General features: G+C 36.8%; 1 protein-coding gene across 1 annotated transcript; it reads right to left on the reverse strand.

Moving 5' to 3' along the window:
• Positions 1-9366: 9366 nt before the first annotated feature.
• On the reverse strand, positions 9367-14773 carry LOC122715819 (kynurenine/alpha-aminoadipate aminotransferase, mitochondrial-like). The gene is made up of 8 exons (XM_043938303.1): positions 14426-14773; positions 14095-14282; positions 13198-13368; positions 12402-12662; positions 11426-11605; positions 10535-10661; positions 10039-10247; positions 9367-9922 (listed from the first exon to the last, which is right to left on the reverse strand). The coding sequence occupies exons 1-8, from the start codon at positions 14517-14519 to the stop codon at positions 9842-9844; spliced, it is 1311 nt and encodes a 436-aa protein (XP_043794238.1). The 5' UTR covers positions 14520-14773; the 3' UTR covers positions 9367-9841.
• Between the last annotated feature and the right edge of the window lie 3828 nt (positions 14774-18601).

The raw sequence follows: 18601 nt of genomic DNA on the forward strand, positions 1-18601 counted from the left end.
TTTCCCACTCGACGAGGCCGGGCTTTTGCTTAATTGCCCCGGGGCGAATCTGCCCCCGGGTTCCACGCCACCGCGCTTTTACACCGAGCCTCCGTCTTCCTCCGTCCATTCCTCCGAGCCCGTCCTGGAGGAATCCCGCCCGGTTTCCGGCTCCCGGCCACCGCGAGAGGAGGGGGAGGGGGCCGGGGACGGGGGGATATTCCTATATCCATTTGAATTTTCGCGTTTGATCCTATCCGCGTCGATTGCGAATTTTGTATAGATTTAATTGAGTGGCCGGATCGTTGATCCAGTGGATTGTTGTTTAAGGGAAAAATGATAAATTGACCGAATGAACGATTTTGTTTATACGCGGCTGTGTAGTTCCGCGTAGCGAAACTTGTCGAATATTATAGATTTTCATTAAGAAGATTTTTTTACACCCGGTGTTTTACCAGATCCCAACACCCCGACCTCGTGAACACCGTCCTCGTGAACATCGGCGCGTGAAACTTTCGAGTATCATACATTTGCGTTTCGAAAGTTTTTATTCGGGAGAGAGTTTAAGGTTGATTATGGTCTGGTGTATAAATTGATTCGATTAACGAAAGTATTTTATAACGTACGTACGTATGAACGTACGTTGTTGTTGCGCGCGATGTGTTAATTATAATACTTTGTAAAATGCGCGCAATTATTTGCGTAAAAGTTTATCCGTTTATTGTTTTCATTTATTTAAAAAATGTGAACGAGAACGGGGAAGCGATTTCAATTAACTCTTCCCCTCGTAAATCGAATGTTCAAAAGTTGCCGAAAACTTCTCGCCATAACTTTTCACTATTTTTTTTTCCCCTTAGTAGTAGTAATCACGTAAGTAAGAATTAAGATCATCGAAAACGCGTTGATTATTTCAATATCAGGGCGACCCGAACACTTCAACTGCAAGCATTTTTGCGAGCGAGAACTTGAAGGCTTGCTTAATCCACCCCTGAGAATCGTTGGACGGAAACTTGTGGTCGGGCCACCTCTTCTTGCGTATGTCCAAAGTTTAATTAGTTTTTAGAATGTATTGAGCTACGGGGAGGGACAGTTAAGTTCGATGCAAGTTCTAGTGGCGGGACAATTTTACCGGGAAGTTTTTCAATTTTCTCGACTTCACGGACTATTTCCAGGAAAGGATCGGGGACGCCTTTCTCTCTTTCTCTCTCTCTCTCTCTCTCTCTCTCTCGTTATTTCAGATTTGTTTATTGTTATCTTAGGGGAAAAGGAATGAGCTGAAACTTTTTTCAGAAACGATCCACTTTACCAACGACATTTCTAATAGGTAACGCGTTATCATATCGATTTCTTTTGATCGAAGAAGCGATATTTGGTTTCAAAATAATTTAAAACGATAATTTTTATCTTTTTTGCATAAATTTTGCGTAAATAAGAAAAATTTAGAAATTTTAAATACAACAAATGAGTCAATCTATTTTCTCTCAACGATTTCTAAAAATTCCGTTGTTCGAATAACGCGAAAGAAATAGTTTTGGTATAATATCCGTTATCTTGGTTGGGATAAAATTTTGTAGAACTCGATTACCGCATAGCCTCTTTAGATTTGTCTCCCGCATCTCGGTTTTTCTTTATCTCCATTTCACCGTTCTCCGTTTCCCTCACCCACGCCCTAGTCCTTTCTCTTTCCGTCCAACCGAGCCAACACTTCGTTAATGGAAATTGATTACCGCAAGAAGACGATATCTAAATCACGTTGTTCTCTCTTCTAGTCCCTCCAAACTTTATCCCTCCCTCCATCGCCTCCTCGCAATTCTTTATCCGACAATTTTCTTTCGCGATAATCACGTTCCCGACGTTCCAGACGGATTTCCATCAACCATTTTTGACCCTCCAATTCTCTATTCCGAAATCGAAATAATTGTTTAATTGGTTGATCTCCGCACGATTGAAAAACAATTTATTACATTCTAAATGACGTGATTATTGATCTAGTTGTGGTATGCAATATCGCTCTGAAACGCGATATTAATGCAAATTTAACGATGTGAATTATCTTGTTTTATTTGACTGTGATTTACTGCGAAACTCGTTCCGGCTATTTGTTATAAAATATAATCAGCCAATTTTAACCATGATAACCGGAACTTTCCAATTATATAGGCTAATCGAATACACAGGAAACTATTCAAACTTTTCACCAATCTCGATAAATATCGTTGCTCGAGTACCTTTTCTTTCCAAATTTTCGCTCTTCCTTTTTTCCGTTTCGATTCGATTTAACGAACCGAAACCACCCTTTATCCTTTATTTATCTTTCCCTTTCTCGGCGAGAAAATTTTCTTTTTTCCCGCAAGATTCCCGTTAACGAGTTGCGTTTCCACGGTTCTTTTAGAAAGCGCGGATTGCGTGCCTCGATGGGGTGGATTAAGGGCGAGACACATCAGTATGGGCGATGGAGTCGATTTTAAACTCGTCACAAGTGGATTTAGCACCTTTCCTGGACTACGCAGCCGCCGAGACCGTGCAAGCTGTTATCCAGCAAGTCGGTATTCTTGATCCCTTTCCGCGGTGAGCTCTGGACTTACTGCTAAAACGTGGCAAGATTTACTCCGAAACTTAAGTCCCCCGCTAAAGATTTATTACCAACCTCTCGTATCTTCGAATTCTTCGCTACTGCTGTGCACACCGATGCAATGCTCCGCATTTTGATCACTGTTATCGCAATCATCACCGAATCTATTCCATCTCGACAACGAGGGATAACGTTTCGACGAGTCGAAAATCAAGTCCACGCAATGCACGCGATCTTCTTCCGTTCCGCGAAAGAATCCGCAAAAGAGGAAGAATCGACAATGTAGAGGCGACGATGCAAAGATTCGTTTTAAACCGTGTCTCTCCTCCTTAGTTCAAAAAGCGATCTGGTTTTCGTAGGTCGAACACAGTAGGGTTTACAATCGTCGCGTGAATCTCCCGCCAAGTATTCATACGCGATCCATCCGGCTCTGTTTGGCTCTGTTTGCAGCCGTGTAAGTCACGCGTCGAAGGGATGATTCCGCGTTGCGTGCGTTTCACGGGGCAAACAATGGGCCGACCCCGGCCAGGGTGCGCCCTGCAAACACGCGCCAACCGGATAAAGTTACGTCCACGTTTGTCCACCGATTTTCAGAAGCGATCGGGGGTCAATAGATTCGCAACGTCTAAGACGGGTCAGTCATTCTAGTTAATTGGGGCTTCGGGGTGTGAAACGTTCGCAAAGTCAAGTCGGAGGAAACGACTGCGCCTGGAAAAACAGTGTGTTGGATGCAGAATCATGCAGGGGGGTTTGGGAATGGTGGCGTATATAATAATATCTGTCCGTGAATTTCGAGATTAAATTTTAAATCTTCGCAAAACGTAAAATCCTCGTGAGATCATTCGCGATCGATTTGGATTTCAACACGCGATTTCTCTTCTTTCACACGTTTCGAGACACGTTTGAAACGTTCGAAATATAAATATATATATAGCGGAGAATAAATATTACGGGAATAAATTGTCTCATTTCGGCGACAATCTAGGGGAGATCCTTAGGAGTTGCGGTTCCTCGATACGCGTACGAGGTTAAACTTCGATTCCGCTCGAATTCGCTATGTGCGTCGCCGTATTATAGGGCGGCCAGCTACCCCCATTGGATTAGGAGACCCCATAGAGGGAAAAATGTAATATAAAAGGCTTACCGGCTAAGCTGTTAATATGTTGTAGGACGATGTGTCCGAGCGGGAACTATGTATATATTACGCCGCTCAAACATATGTCTTTCCTTCTGATCGTGTTTGCGTAGGGAATACAGAGATTGTGGTCGGCTCATTTGATTTCAACTGATATCTGACTTCTTAATTTTGATAAAATAAAATAAAGAAATGATAAAGAAATGTTGAGATTAATGCGAAAATTAAACAAAAAAAAAAAATTTTACACGCCAAGTATGTGTATAAAATGTTATCCGATATTTTTATCCGATTTTGGATAAAAATATTGCAAGAGTTACAAGAATTATTATTGTTATTATTATTATTATTATTATTATTATTATTATTATTATTATTAGGTATTGGACAAGCGTCAAATTGATTGAAGGTAACGCGTATTCGTAATCTGTGCTCATCTTGTCGCTTAGAATCAAATTCAAGCAAGAGATGCTTATCGAGCTAAACGAAATAGATGTACCGAGCGGCGCCACGGTGTAGAAAACACTTAATATATTTGCGTTTGAATTACGCCCCTGCCTACGGCGGCGAAGATGCGAAAGGGGAAACGGGACGAGCTGCGGGACCAATGTTCGCCACGTGCCGCCACGTGGCCGAAAAACTAATTGAGATATGAAATTTATTTGGCACCGTGTTGTCAGATCCGATATTTCTGACGAAAGAAAAAAAGGTTGCATCGCATTCGACGAATGTTTTTAAATTTCTATTTCAGTAAAGGAAAGAAAAAAATGTATTTTCGAATATTTTTTCGAAACGAGATCAGGTTAATCACGAGTCAGATTTTTTTCTCTATTTTAATCTCTATCAAAATATAAAATTCCGTTCCTCGTTAAAACGAAATCTCCACGAGGAATCGATTTCTCAAGGAATATTTTCGAACGAATAAAGAAAGAAAGAAAGAAAGAAACGATGAAACGTTGAAGTTTCCCCCAATTAATCGAATAAGATTCATAAAAATCATCCAGCGAATTTTCATCGATGAATCCTGACAAGAATATTCCTCACCACGGGGAACAAGTTTACAATTCCCCTTCTGCCTTGGAAACCGCCATCGAGCAGGCTCGATAAATAACAATATCAAGCTCGTTCTACTCCTCGTAAAACCTGCGCCTCGCGTCGATCCTTGGACGCCTCCCCGACGAAGGGCCTCGAAAAATTCCCTTCCCTTCTTTTTGGTCGAACGATCAAAAATCCACGGTAAATTAAAATTAAAAAAGGAGCTTGACGCTCCATCGACATCTCCCTCTCCCTTCGATCACCTTTCGCTCGCCAGATGACAAGACAGAGCGTGGTGGCCATCGAAGCCAACACGCGTCCACGCGTGTAACCGTGTACGCATCAGAGAGAGAAAGAGAGGGAGAGAAGGAAAGAGAGAAGAGGCGAGCGATACCATTCGCTATTTTGGCGCGCGAAATTAATCGTCGCCGCTCTGTCATTTCGATTTTGATCTTAACGGGCGAGTGCAGCGAGGCGTTATACGAGGCTGCTCGATATAGGTAGCAATCCGGCAGTCTGCAGTTAATTTAGAGGCCATTTCCTCTGTAAATAGCCAATAAAAGCACGGTGCGCGCTAACAACTCGCTCGCGCCCGCGCTCAGCTGCGAAGGGGTAGGTGGGCGACGACGAGAGGGGTCGATGTCGAGGAGGGACGGGAGCGAGACGGGACGCAATATTATAAAATTTAATGTCTTGGTTTACGGGCCGCGGAGCCGGCTATAACCTCGCCCCGATATTTACTAGGCAATCGCGAGGCTATATTGTACGCCGATCCAAACCTCCCTCGAGCCTCCCCGCCCTCCCCGTTCGCCACCGACTTTCGCCACGTTATTTCGCGCTCGACCTTTTCCGATCGGCTTTTCGATTAGGCCTCCCGGCTGTACAACGTTGTTGTTTGTTTCGCGGACGGATTTTTAACAGGTAGAAACTCCGCTTCTCGATCGAAGTGTAGGGGCGGTGTGGTTGAAGTTGGAGCTCGTACGAAGCCGTTCCGTTTGGTAGGTTGGAAGGTAGAGGATTGGTTTTATTATTGGTGGATGGGTATATATTCGAGAATTATGATGATTCTTTGGGGAGAGGTGTTTATAATTGATAATATCGTGTATCTATTGATATTAATTTAAATCTATATATTCCAAATTTCATTGTTTAATATTAAACTTGCTATTTCTATCTTAAGAAATTAATTCTTCTCCAAGAATGTAAAATGTAACAATTCGTGTAATTGTTCGTTTTAAATTCGACGAAAGAGATTGAAATTGACTTTTAATTGACGACGGTGAGAAAGCATTTTAGCGTTTAATCCGAAGACAGATCTATCTCAACGAAGTTCGATACCGAAAGAAAGATCGAGCTCGCTTAATAACCGTGCCACTTTTCGAGTTTTGGAGAAGAGTTTGATGATATTCTCGTGATAAATTCGCTACGATTCCTGGTAAATTAGTCACGAGAGGAGGAGATATAAAGGAAGAAAGAAAGAGCGTAAGGCACGCCGGGCAAATAAAGAGGCTTTCGTAACACGCAGCCGCCTTTCACGTCGACGTTAGGAAAACTAACGACGGGGTTGGATAAGAGATAGCGCCTCCGAGGAAAAACAGGTAGCAACCGCTCTTTGAGTTTGTTTCTCCCTTCCCCCTGGAACCTAGGAATTTTTACGCGCGATACAACGTCTCAGGCAACGTCCTTTTCTCCACAAAACGACGACGTTTGAAAGGAAGAAAAAAAAAAGTGAATCGACCATTCAAAGAAAAAGAACTGGCTAAAATTAATACAAGGCTAAAAGCATGGACAACAACAATCGCATTCATCGTTTCCAAAATTTTAAAAATATCTTTACCCAAAACAATATTCAATCAGCCGAGGGATAAACATTCTCCAAACATCTCTCAACTCCACTGGTTTATCTCTGTATCGCTTCCAACCTACTCCGTCAATCAATCGTAGACGAGTAAAACTTTCTTCCACGTGTACTGTCCACGGGAAACCGGCGGATTCATTATCGGTCATTTAGTTGGTCAGCTGGTCGAGGCGAGGATGCTTTCGAAGGGAAAAGTTGGCCGATCCCAGGGCCCCTTAATTTTTTATTATCCCGGTGTAACTCGCTTTTGGGAGTGAGGGACTGAGATGTTTACCGTGATATAATGGCCGGTGCAAAGGGTTTTTCCGTGCGACGAGCGGCTTGCCAGTCTCGAAAAGCATTCGTATGCTAGCTATATATGTATGTATGTATATATATATATATGTGTGTGTGTGTGTGTGTGTGTGTGTGTGGAAGTGCGTTGTAGTCGGAACGATATACAGTAGGTAGGGCGCGCGGAAGGATCTATCTCTGGCGGATAGTCCGGGTGGCTGCTGCTCTTTCTCCGTATCAGGACGAGGCGGTGGGAAGGGGGGGGGTGGGTATAGGCCCCGCACATAGAAACGGCAAAACGCAAGACACGAAGGAAGGAGAAGGCGGGAGGAAGAGGCAGAACGGTAGGAGGAGGGAAAGGGCAGCCGAGGTAGCGACGTCACCACGGAAATCAAGAGTAATGCCAACACGAAACTGCACTACCCCTCGCACACCCTTGCCAACCCTCTCTCCTTCCTCGCTCCATTCGTTCTATACCTTTCCCGTTTCGCCCCACGAAATTCCTCTCTATCTTTCGTTTCGCCTTCTCCTCGCCTTTCCTGTGCCTCCTCTCCCTTTCTGCCACCATCCCCTTTCCCTTCCCTCTTTCCTCCTCTCGCTCGCTACCTACCTACGATGCCACTATTCCCTTCGTCGGACCACCACCACCATCACCACCACCACCACCACCACCTCCACCACCTTCTACCGCCTCCGCATCTCACCTATCCCTGGGGAATAACCCCCTTACCGTTCGTGCTATATGGAGCGGGAACGGCGAATAGAAGAGCGACAGAAAGCGTACCATGCTATATACGAGCGTGAGCCCGCGACTAACGCTCGAATCTCAGATTTTCCTTCCTTTCTTCATGTTTCTTCCTCCTTTTTTCTCTCTTTCTCTCTCTTTGTTCCTTCTCCCGTGCAATCCGCATTCTCGAAAACCCATTAGCGTTGACTAAGTTTCGGGTGTATAATGTTATACGCTGTGCGAGAGACAGGGAGGATATGGAGTGTGGGTAAGGTATTATCGAGAGAAGTCGATAGAATTGCTCATCGATGGATTGTTGATACGTTTCGATCGATCGATTTAGTTTGATGAATATTTTAATATTATATATATGTATATATATGTATTTTTAATATCACAAATGAATGGGTATTTTATTTTTCGTCGCTCGAAGAAATTAAAATATTTATAATTATTAGAAACAATTAGAAAAAGAGAACAATTAGATAATAGATATAACGAGTGTGGAAAAGAAGGATTTCATATTTAAGTTGTCCCCTATTTTTTCCGTATCGGGCAATATTATTTGAAATGCGTTTCATGAGGACGTCAATGTGTACGATACATTTGCATGCTTGTCGATGATCGTAAAGTTGTAGAACTGACCTCGATGATCCCGGGACGGAAAACGAAAGTGAACTGGTTTCTCGCCGAAATCCCACTCGTGAAAATGTGGCCATTCGTATGATCGGCCGTATCTGTGCATCCCCTATAACGGCTCCCAGAAACGTCTTTTAATATACACTATATCTTCGAAGGGTCCGGGGATTTCCCTTCGTTTTTCCAGAAAGAAAAAAAATATACAAGTTGCTCGTCTTAAATCCGTCATTACTTGTGTATTAACTTCGTTCCCTTTCTTCGTTTTTTTCGGTTGGTAATCGATTTCGATTCTTAAATAAAGATTTCTTCTCTGCAGATTTCATTTTGAAAACATTTTTTTGTTTGACAAGAATAGTCGATTCGAACCACAAAGATACAAAGATCAAATATAAGATATTGGAGAACCAAACTCTTTCGATTGAATTTTTTAAATCGTCCAATTAAAAAATAAGATCCGTGTCGTTGACGATACTGCGGCTGCTTAATTCGAAAATATTCTTTATATAGGAAATCGATATTATGCTGATAAACGGTTTAAAACAATCGCATTATATATCTTGGTTATTTTTGATCAATTCCTAAATAGATTAACAAAAACGTAGACTAATATTCATCACATTTGTCAAAGAAATTAATTAGAATTGTTTATTTTTGATTTTATTTTAAAAAAGTAAATTTTGCAAATATATCTGGCAATATATTAGAAAAGCAAAGAACATTGGACTCGATTGATCGAGGAAACATGCAGGTCATAAGATAATCCTTTTCAGCTTATATTGCAACAGATTAAATTAATTTTGTTCAATTAATTGATAGTTAAAATATTTAGCGTTGAAAGAGTTTTATCCACCCTTATCCCTCGATTCTATAATCTTTTCCCCTTTCTCTTTCTTTGATTTTTATCATCATGTTTTTATATTTTTTGTTTATTTTATTTCTTATATTAAACAAACTTTTAAGTAATCGATGAATTTCTAGAGATTTATGTGTAAATTTATTAATTTTGAGCTTAAAAAATTATGACGAATGCGTGAAAGATGTAAAAAAAAAAAAATGTGTTTCAATTAGTTGAAGAATTAGTTTCAATTACTTTATTTACAAAATGATAATTTTTTATATAAGATATTTAAAATTTATACAATACTTTGCCGATTTACAATAAATACACGAATTATTAAATTTATATGTCTAGATATTCCTATAATAGTTAAGTACGGTCAATATTTATAAAATTTATTTAAAAAATTGTTTTATTTTAATTATCAATAGGTAAAAATATCATAGATTGAATGAAACGTTTCAAATGGCGTAAAAATTAATATATAATTAATACACAAAGCCATAAATATTAAAGCGTATTAAATATTAAATATTAAACGAAAAGTTTGATCTTACAGTCCTCTAGCAGATAAGATGCGAATTTTAAAAGAATTTTTAATAATCACAATAGTTTTTTCTACGTTATTAGTAGTTGGTAAGTTTTCATCATTCGGTACAAAAATTTCTACCATACCTACATATCATACCTACATACCATACCTATATAAGATATTCAACTGAACATCCCTCCACCGATAAAAGTTTTATAATGATATTTTTATTATTAATTTTTCACAAAAAGTACTAATTGATGAACGAGTTTCCATTTATAAATGAATTATTTCTTAACTCGGATCTGATTAAATTTGCCAACCTCTCCATTGCCTGAAAATTAAGAAAACTTTTTAAATGTATCGAATACAGGTAAGTTTCCATTGATCTCAAATGTTTCGATAAATTTAATTCGACAATAAAATTTGAATTTAATCGTTAAAATTTACCAGATTCATTTCTTCGTAAGAAGCTTTGCTAAAACTAGCTCTGATGGCATTGCAGGGTTTGGAAGAATCTTTCATGAAAGGTGCACCAGGTGCCATTATCACACCTTCCGTAATTCCTCGCTGCATAAGCATTTTCCAAGTGTCTTTAATACCTCGTACTTTAATCCATAGGAAAAAACCTCCACTTGGAATGGTAAAATCTGCTAAGCCTAAAATATATGCTTCTATATTTTTTTTATTTTTTTAACATAAACATTAAATAACTATTATTTTTAAAGTAGAAGAAAGAAGAAGAGAGGAAAGGAAGATTATTAATTAAATGTATGAAGTATAAAATTAATTAATATATCAATCTTTTTGTTATTTATTTATCATTACGATTTCTTATGATTCAATTCAAGTCGAATGTTAAGAAAATATTTTTCAACGAAATCATTACACCGCTTGATAGCGATTATCCATTATTTGCACAAACAAGTATACAATTTATACGAACCATTCAAGTGTTTTTCAGCGAATCTAGCGATAATATCCCTCCGTTTCTTATAGAAATGCCTTATCCAATTGAAATGGTTTATCATCCCGTCGTATCCCCATAATTTCATCAGCCTGTACAGTATCGCCTAGAAACAGTGGATAATCGTAAAGAAATAATAACCTCTCTTTTACATTCGTAACCGACGATAATTGTTAATCTATGTTTATATTTGTGATAAAAGCCGACACGCGCCATCACTTCATTTGTGTGAAGTGTGTGAAAATGTTCCCGATATTTCTCACACGATTTCATCATGTTGGATGAATAATATTTACGTCTACATATATCTATATCTTCACAAGCGTACAGTGACATGAATTTTATTGACGATTAGAATAATATCTATTTTTTTCATTATTGAATAATTACAACAATTAAATAATGATCTATAAATTCAAGATATTTACTCACAGAATCGTTAAAAACGATTAAGCAACGAGGAATTAATTTAACGAAAATTTTGAAAATTTTGGAAAGGATCGTGCAATAATAAGAATAAGAACAGTCGCAAATTTATAAGATGATAATTCAGATAAAGAGCCATATAATTAATTATATCGATTAATCTTTCCTTATATGTTACAAATAATCGTTGCAATAAATTGAAATTAAATTTAGAGAACCATAATCATGAAACATCGGGAATTGAAAATTTATTTAATAAATCAAATTTCATCAATTTCATAATATCTATTTCATATATTATCGTGCTTCGATAAGATTACAATTGGGAGGATGAAATTTATTCTCTATAAGAGAATATTTCTCGCTTCGAATTGCTTTAAGGGTATTGTACCGACAGTGGAAAATATCGAAGCTTAAAAGGGATGGAAAAACAACTCTACCAACCTGGGATAACGTAGGGGCGTGTAGATGGCTGCTTTGCAAATGGAGCTCTATACTGGCTATCAATGGAGCCGCCGCCGTGATGAACCCCAATCTGATACCGCTACTGACCACTTTAGAGAAGGAGTCAAACCTAATTACCCTTCCTTCGGTGTCCAGGGATAAGAACGATTTTGGTTCCACCTATGCATCCGGACAATGGATCTCAACATTCTATCAAAAATTGGTCAGCGCGCAAATTGTCCACGCTGTTATTTCAGCCAGTCGAACGTGGAATAACATTTGGTATGATTAATTTAGAAACTAAATGATATTTTGGGTAATTGGTCGGAACGATGATTGATATTCATTCGACGATTCTATGGTTTTAACTATTTCGTCAAATATTCCGAGTGAAATTGAAATGCTCTATGAAATTATACCGGTCAAGGTAATTAGAAGATTTTATGAACATCGTAATATAATTTTTTTTTTTTTCCATGAAATTGTATATATCACTCCTTTTAAAATGTTTAAAATATTTTTAAATATCTTTGCAAAAAAATAGTAAATACTAAATCAAAAATTTGCAATTATAATTATTTTTATAAGTATAATTATTATATCGATAAAAGATATAATTGTAAAATACATACATATTATACATATTTATAAAATTTAATTATTTCTATTATTCTAGTATTAACATCTCACGATGCCATTTAAATTTCTATCGATATGTATGGATATTGATAAAAATCTTGAACACTGCTCATTACAAGCGCGCGCATTATGTCATTCCTCGCTATCTTATGATTATTTTGACATTTGTACGTATCATTGTTACGTATCATCGAGTTATTATTAAAAAAAGACACAAAAAATATTTTTAAAAGTGAGATAAAAAATGAGGGAAACGAGTGAAAAGATTAAAGAGATAGAAATAGGAAATGAAGAAATAGAAAGTAAGATATAAGAAGAATAAAAAATGTTTATTCACCTCCTCGAAGTGCAAGAAGTGGTAAGGATCATCGTCCAGGATCAAGAAGTTGTACTCGCAAGCTATCCTATAGATCTCCTTTCGTCTTTCCAAAGGAATAACGACACCGGTGGGATTCATTCCTGTGGCATTTATGTACATTATTTTTGGCATTTTCTTTCCAGACAGCTTTCTGTTTCTCAACGTTTCCCTCAGAATATCTGGAATCAAACCGTGCTCATCCTGAGGGATCGGGATCAACTCTATCTTATACGGCGAGACCTGAAATCGAAAAATGATTTTCCTCGAATCTACTTTGCCAATCTTTAAAAATAAAATTGTAAACTTGTCCACGGATATATTTCAAACTGTATCTATTATTTATCATTTGTCAATGATATAGAATCATTAGTTATTTATTTACGTACAGTTGCACAGCATCGAGAATTATTTATCACGAAGTTGATTTATCAATCAAAATAAGAAAAGATAAGAAAAAAAAACAATTGAATAATTCAATCAAAATATAATAGATGATGACAACATATTTTTTATAGAATTTTTAAAATGGATCTTTTAACAAAAAAAAAAAAAAAAAAAATGTTCTACGAAGAAAACTTCTTAGAAAAATTAGAAGATGAATAAAACGAAAATTCTTTTAATTAAGTGCAATAGAATAAAATACATTCACTTTCTACGACGATTATTTGACAGAAAGAACATCAACAGAAAATTTAGAATGCGGAAAAGAAAAGAATGAACGTGTAAAAGATAAGTCGTGATGGAGGATAAAAGAAAAGAGTTGGTTGTTACTAACCACAATGTCCACGCCTGGATAGAAAGGATCGTGCACCAAGAGTGGATCGCCAGGTTCGAGTATGGCCTCGAGAGTTTTGCTTAATCCATCTTGAGATCCGGAGACGATTATGATGTCGCGGCTCTCCCATAAGGGAGGTGCGTGCGCCCTTCTCTGGAACTCCCTCAGGGTCTGAAACCAATTTAATATCCAATGTTGTTAAACATATTGAAGGCAATTGCATTATTTCAAAGCAGAGAAAAAAGTGGGAACGAACCGGTTTAAATAGGTATTAAATAGACATTCGATATATTATATTTCGAATATTTTTCTGCCTTTTTTTTTTTTTTGCGTATTCATTTTTTATAGATTTTTATTAGACGTTTTAAATTTTTACACAAACATCCGATGATTTATATAGATAATTATTTAATCTCGAGTATTATTCGAGTTCTTGGTCGCGTAGATTTGATCGAATTTCGCAATAACAACGATATGATATTTTAGAACGATTTAAACACTCTTAACTTCCCTTTTTACGAGCGTGAATCTCAAAACGAATATAGGGGAACTGTATAGATGAGATTTCTTAAAAATTGTTATAATTTAAAAATATCCATTTAAAATGAGAAAGAGATAAATCTAAAGTCACGTGAATTAATTTGCACGTCTAATGTAAATTTTCCAACATTTTCATTTACGTTTCAATTAAATTTCAACGAACCTCCTTAAACGAACTTGCATTCTCTTTCATATCCGCGAAAATCCTTTGTGTATAAATTATAATTATACGAGAAATGGGGAGGGAAATATTTACGCGACGAATCATTCGCGTATAATCAAAATTTTCCCCGTCGGTAATCGTGTAATTTCAACTCGCGGGACAAATTGCTCCGGTGAAATCCAATTTTCGGTTACCTGAAGAAGCGGCGGATAACCCTGAGTGGGAATATATTGCAAAGCTGCGCCCAATTCTCGGTCGTCAAGGGTGAAAGACGATCCATCGTTAAGTTTGATGGAGATCTCCGTGAATGGGAAGGTTTCTTCGTTCGGCATACCCTCAGCCAACGAGACCACGTTCTTCGGCGCGGAATACGCTATTTTCGCTGGAACACGCGCGAAACAACATTTCTTTAGTCAGAGAAGATCATCTTCCTGTTCTTTTATCTCTTTCTTTCTTTTTTTTGTCTTTCGTCAATTGTTTATAGAAGACAAATATCTTTGAGAAAAAAAAAAAAAATCTCCTTACTCAATTCTCTGGTGGTCGCCGATCTTCTACGTTTCGAGACTTCGGTCCTGAACGACGAATAATCGATCTCGAATTTTTCCTTGATATTATGCATCTTTACATCAAATGTGACTTCCTGTTCTTCACTTTTACCTTCCAATTTCACTGACGCGAGCTCAAATATCGAATCGGACGAGAACGGAACGGAACAGAAGAGAAAACGGCAAAAGGGAAACTATGGAAAAAAATATGATTTTTTTCGCGAAAAATCTCGATATATTTCGTAAACACACCCCTGGCAAGAGGACAGAGAACGATTGAGTGGGAATTTGAAAAAAAAAAAAAAAAGATGAATCGTTTAACAACACATTCTTTTTCATGGAACAGCAACGGTAATATTAACAACACTGATAGAAGCGCTTCAGTTTATCCAGCTTTTATATTTAGCGATAGCTTTGGTTGCGTCAGAAAGCATTAACATATTCAAAAAGAAACACACCGTTCTTGTATTTAGATACTAATAGCTGTCTATTCATCACCACTATTAAGATCGGAATAGTATAATTAATTATCATTTAGGTTAACGAAAATATTTAAAAAAAAAAACTAGGAAATCTATGGAATTTGATAAACAAAAATGAACAAATTAGTAATATTATTGCATAATTTTTTCCATTATTGGTCGATTTAGATTATATACTATAAATAGTATTTCTTTTTTTTTGTGGTTAATTATAAATTGATACGCGTGTCTATTTTCAGGTATGGAGGAAACAATTTTTTTTACGAATATCGATATCACAACATATATCGAATAGAAGAGGATCGTATAATGAAAAATTTCTTTTGAATCAAGGACGAACGAAAAGGTGGTAGGAAACGAATGAAATTAAATTGTAACGTAGAATAAAAATAAGATTATATTATCGTTAATCGTTTTCTAATTTTTATTTACATAATCATATAAGGATTTATATGTTTCAGAATTTTCACATTTTCTGATGAAAGAATCGTGATATATCTGTTCACGTATCTGACGTAATAAAGATCAGTGTATCAAACGCGTGAACGGATGGCAGCAAAACTGACAGTAAAACTGACCCGGTTCCCGGATCAACAGCAACAGTTAATGTTCTCAAGGCAATTACCAATACGCGGATCAACAATACCAAAAGTGCAATTATCCTTGCCCCCCCTCCCTTCGTAACACCATGATTGCAATCGAACCGTGGAAGAGGGGAGGGGAGAAAGGGGAAAAAAATTGGACTGAAACTATATTACTCTAGGACAAAAAAGAGACTAATCAAATCGAACTAGCCATTTGTTACTAAAACTCCAATATCGGGATAAAATCCAATATCGCCGTAAGTAAAATCGAACAAAACACCGGGGGTTTCATATAAACCTTTTTTCTATATGTCTAACGATTACATCGTCCAAAGCGGGACGTGACGAGATTAATTGGTAACGTTACGAAATTACTGTTCCAGCTTCGGGGGGAGGGACTACTTTATCTTTCTAAAGTAGGAAAAATTCTCTCGTTCTCTCGTCTCGATCTTCCCTCCTCCCTCCGTCAAAGGGGGTGCGCGCGCGTGTGTCTTTATCGCGGAACGTGGCTCGTGAACCTTTCTATCGTCTCCTCCCTTCCTCTATCTCTCTTTTCGAATCGAATCGAGGAGAAATTCGAAAAAAAAAAAAAAAGAAAAAAAAAGAAAAAACAGAGATACATTTCGTTCGTGAGAAACGGGCGCGAGGTCGATAAGTGACGTCGAAATGACACGAGCCGATTTATCATTGTTCACCAATAATAATTGTGTTGATCAATAAACAAGAAGGATGATTCGTGGGCATTCGTGGGTTCGCTGGGACGAACTGTGACGCACACGCCGTGAAATGAAAAATGATTAATCGATGCCGATTTCGTTATTTTTTTTTTTTTTTTTTTTTTNTTTTTTTTTTTTTTTTTTTTTTTTCTTCTTCTTCACCCCTTAATATCGGTCATTCCGTATATACGCGTATGTACGTATATGTGGATAATACACGTGTAAAAAGTATTTGCATTGGTTGACGAAGCGAGCAAGTCCCACCAGAGAATCTCGGGAGCACGCCAGTTGTTATTTTTTTTCCTCCGCTAATCTAATATACATGGAATTTCGTAAGTGTTTATTCTGATGCAAGAAATACCGAACGTTTGCTTGGCTGCGTTCCTTTCTCGTGCAATAATGTTATTGAAAGTTACGGAGAGAGAGAAAGAGAGGAAAAGGGGGAGACGGTTTATCCAAAGGATAAACCGAGATGATAAATCTTTTGTTGTAATGAATTTGGATAAAAGTGGATAAAAGTTGAAATTTATTCGATGATTTGCAATAAACTAATGCTGATATCTTAAGGAAGGTGATGTGTTGAATAAAAAAATAAAAACAAAGAAATAACGATGCAAATAAAACAATGGGAATTTTTTTAAATGGATTTTTAATGGATAATCTGATGTAACAATTCATTATAATGAAATTTAATTTTTTTGAAATGGATCCATAACAGTTTGTGAAGAGATATAGGTGTGTATAAGAAATCACACATTCTCAGACACGTGATCGAATTATGTCGGACTACTTTGATTATGTAAAATCCTCGATAGCATCATCTTTATCTCCTTTCGTCCACAAATTTACCATATTTTCAACGTTGATTGCGTGATACATGGGAAAACGTATATTTGTGTAACGTTGTGAAAAAGCTCGTGTCCGTGATCGTGTCACAATTAAAACGATTAGACAAATTTGGAAACTGGGAGAAGAAAGATTTTATTATTTCTCGCAAATTTAATTAACATCCATTGCCTTTTATACGATATCGTTTATACGATTACGAGAAACGACTATTATTATTCTCGATTTCAATTTTCCCTCGATCAATTCTATACTAGAATTTTTAGAGAATTATAATTGACGTTATAATAAATCGTGATTCGAAAGAATTGAAACAACAAAATTAATCGATTATTGTGTGTCATCGTTTAAATAACTTTGTCGATAAATCTAATTGTTAATTGCGAATAAGCATCAAGCAGATGGTAATGGAGCAACAATCGCGTTTATTATCAATGGAAATAATGTACGTATATTTCTTCGGTTATCGTCTTATATCATTTGTTAACATTATTAGTAAGAGTAAAAAGTTTCATAAATATCGATCTCGAATTTGACACGATTCATTTATAACAAGTGTCAAAAAAAGTGATATATTCATCAACACAACAACTTGTTTCCAATTTCGAAGAAATATTTTTAGAAAATTCGATAACATTTTAATACATAATAATAATAATAATAATAATAATAATAAATTTTTTTTATGATACTAATATGATATAAAAAGTTTGAAAAGTATTTATATAGAATTTAAAAAAAAAAACGCACCGATAAAACACGAGGCTACGATACCTCATTTGATTATCGCACTATAAAATAACACGAAAGTAATCATTAATTAGCCGATCTCCAGAGGTTATCCGCGTATTCATCAAAAATTGAAGTGAAAAATTAATCGCGATAAGATGACTTGCTAGACGTGACATAAACTTTTATAAAAATAGTAAAAAATGATAAAAATAATAAGTTGTGATAATAAGAAAAAATGTTTCAGTTTATCATTGTAAATAAGGAAGAGCTCGAGGTCAGATAAACTGATACTTTCAGAAATTGCATAAGTGGTATTCGTCGCGGTACGAACAATTATCGAATTTTTCTTCTTTGAATCTTCGCGAAGCAATTTATTTTTCCAACGTTGCATGATGCAACAATCGTATTTTATTTGACAGAACAGTAGTAAACAAGCATAGAATGCATACGTAATTGTACGTGATGCGTTATTATCGAACTTATTCCTTGTCGTTTCTCGCGATATTTTTTAATCTCTCCTTTTCGAGAAATCCTGTCATCATCTCGTAGGTCAAGCTGTTTCCCGAAAATCGATAAAGGAATAAATATATATATATATATGTGTGTATATGTGTGTATGCGATGTAGCATTGCGAGAGACGCCCTTCTCGATCGTTCTTCAAATTACGGAACAGAGTCCATTCTCATAGTAGCGACATCTCACTTGACGAATTATAATTAATACAAAAGTGAAACTACGAAATCGGCATACGTAGCACGCTTCCTCGAAACTTGCAACGAGGACTTGCAAAATTTA

The sequence above is a fragment of the Apis laboriosa genome, unplaced genomic scaffold, assembly GCF_014066325.1.
Source record: "Apis laboriosa isolate Shangri-la unplaced genomic scaffold, ASM1406632v1 scaffold40_cov151, whole genome shotgun sequence".
In the NCBI taxonomy this organism is placed as follows: domain Eukaryota; kingdom Metazoa; phylum Arthropoda; class Insecta; order Hymenoptera; family Apidae; genus Apis; species Apis laboriosa.

What these genes read in the sequence shown, in the direction of transcription:
- LOC122715819 (XM_043938303.1), bottom strand. Translation starts at nt 14,519, where the DNA reads ATGCATAATATCAAGGAAAAATTCGAGATCGATTATTCGTCGTTCAGG. An exon ending in ATCCAGGCGTGGACATTGTG is followed by an intron (nt 12,663 to 13,197) that starts GTTAGTAACAAC and finishes TTTCGATTTCAG; the next exon opens with GTCTCGCCGTATAAGATAGA. An exon ending in ACTTCTTGCACTTCGAGGAG is followed by an intron (nt 11,606 to 12,401) that starts GTGAATAAACAT and finishes CCGGATGCATAG; the next exon opens with GTGGAACCAAAATCGTTCTT.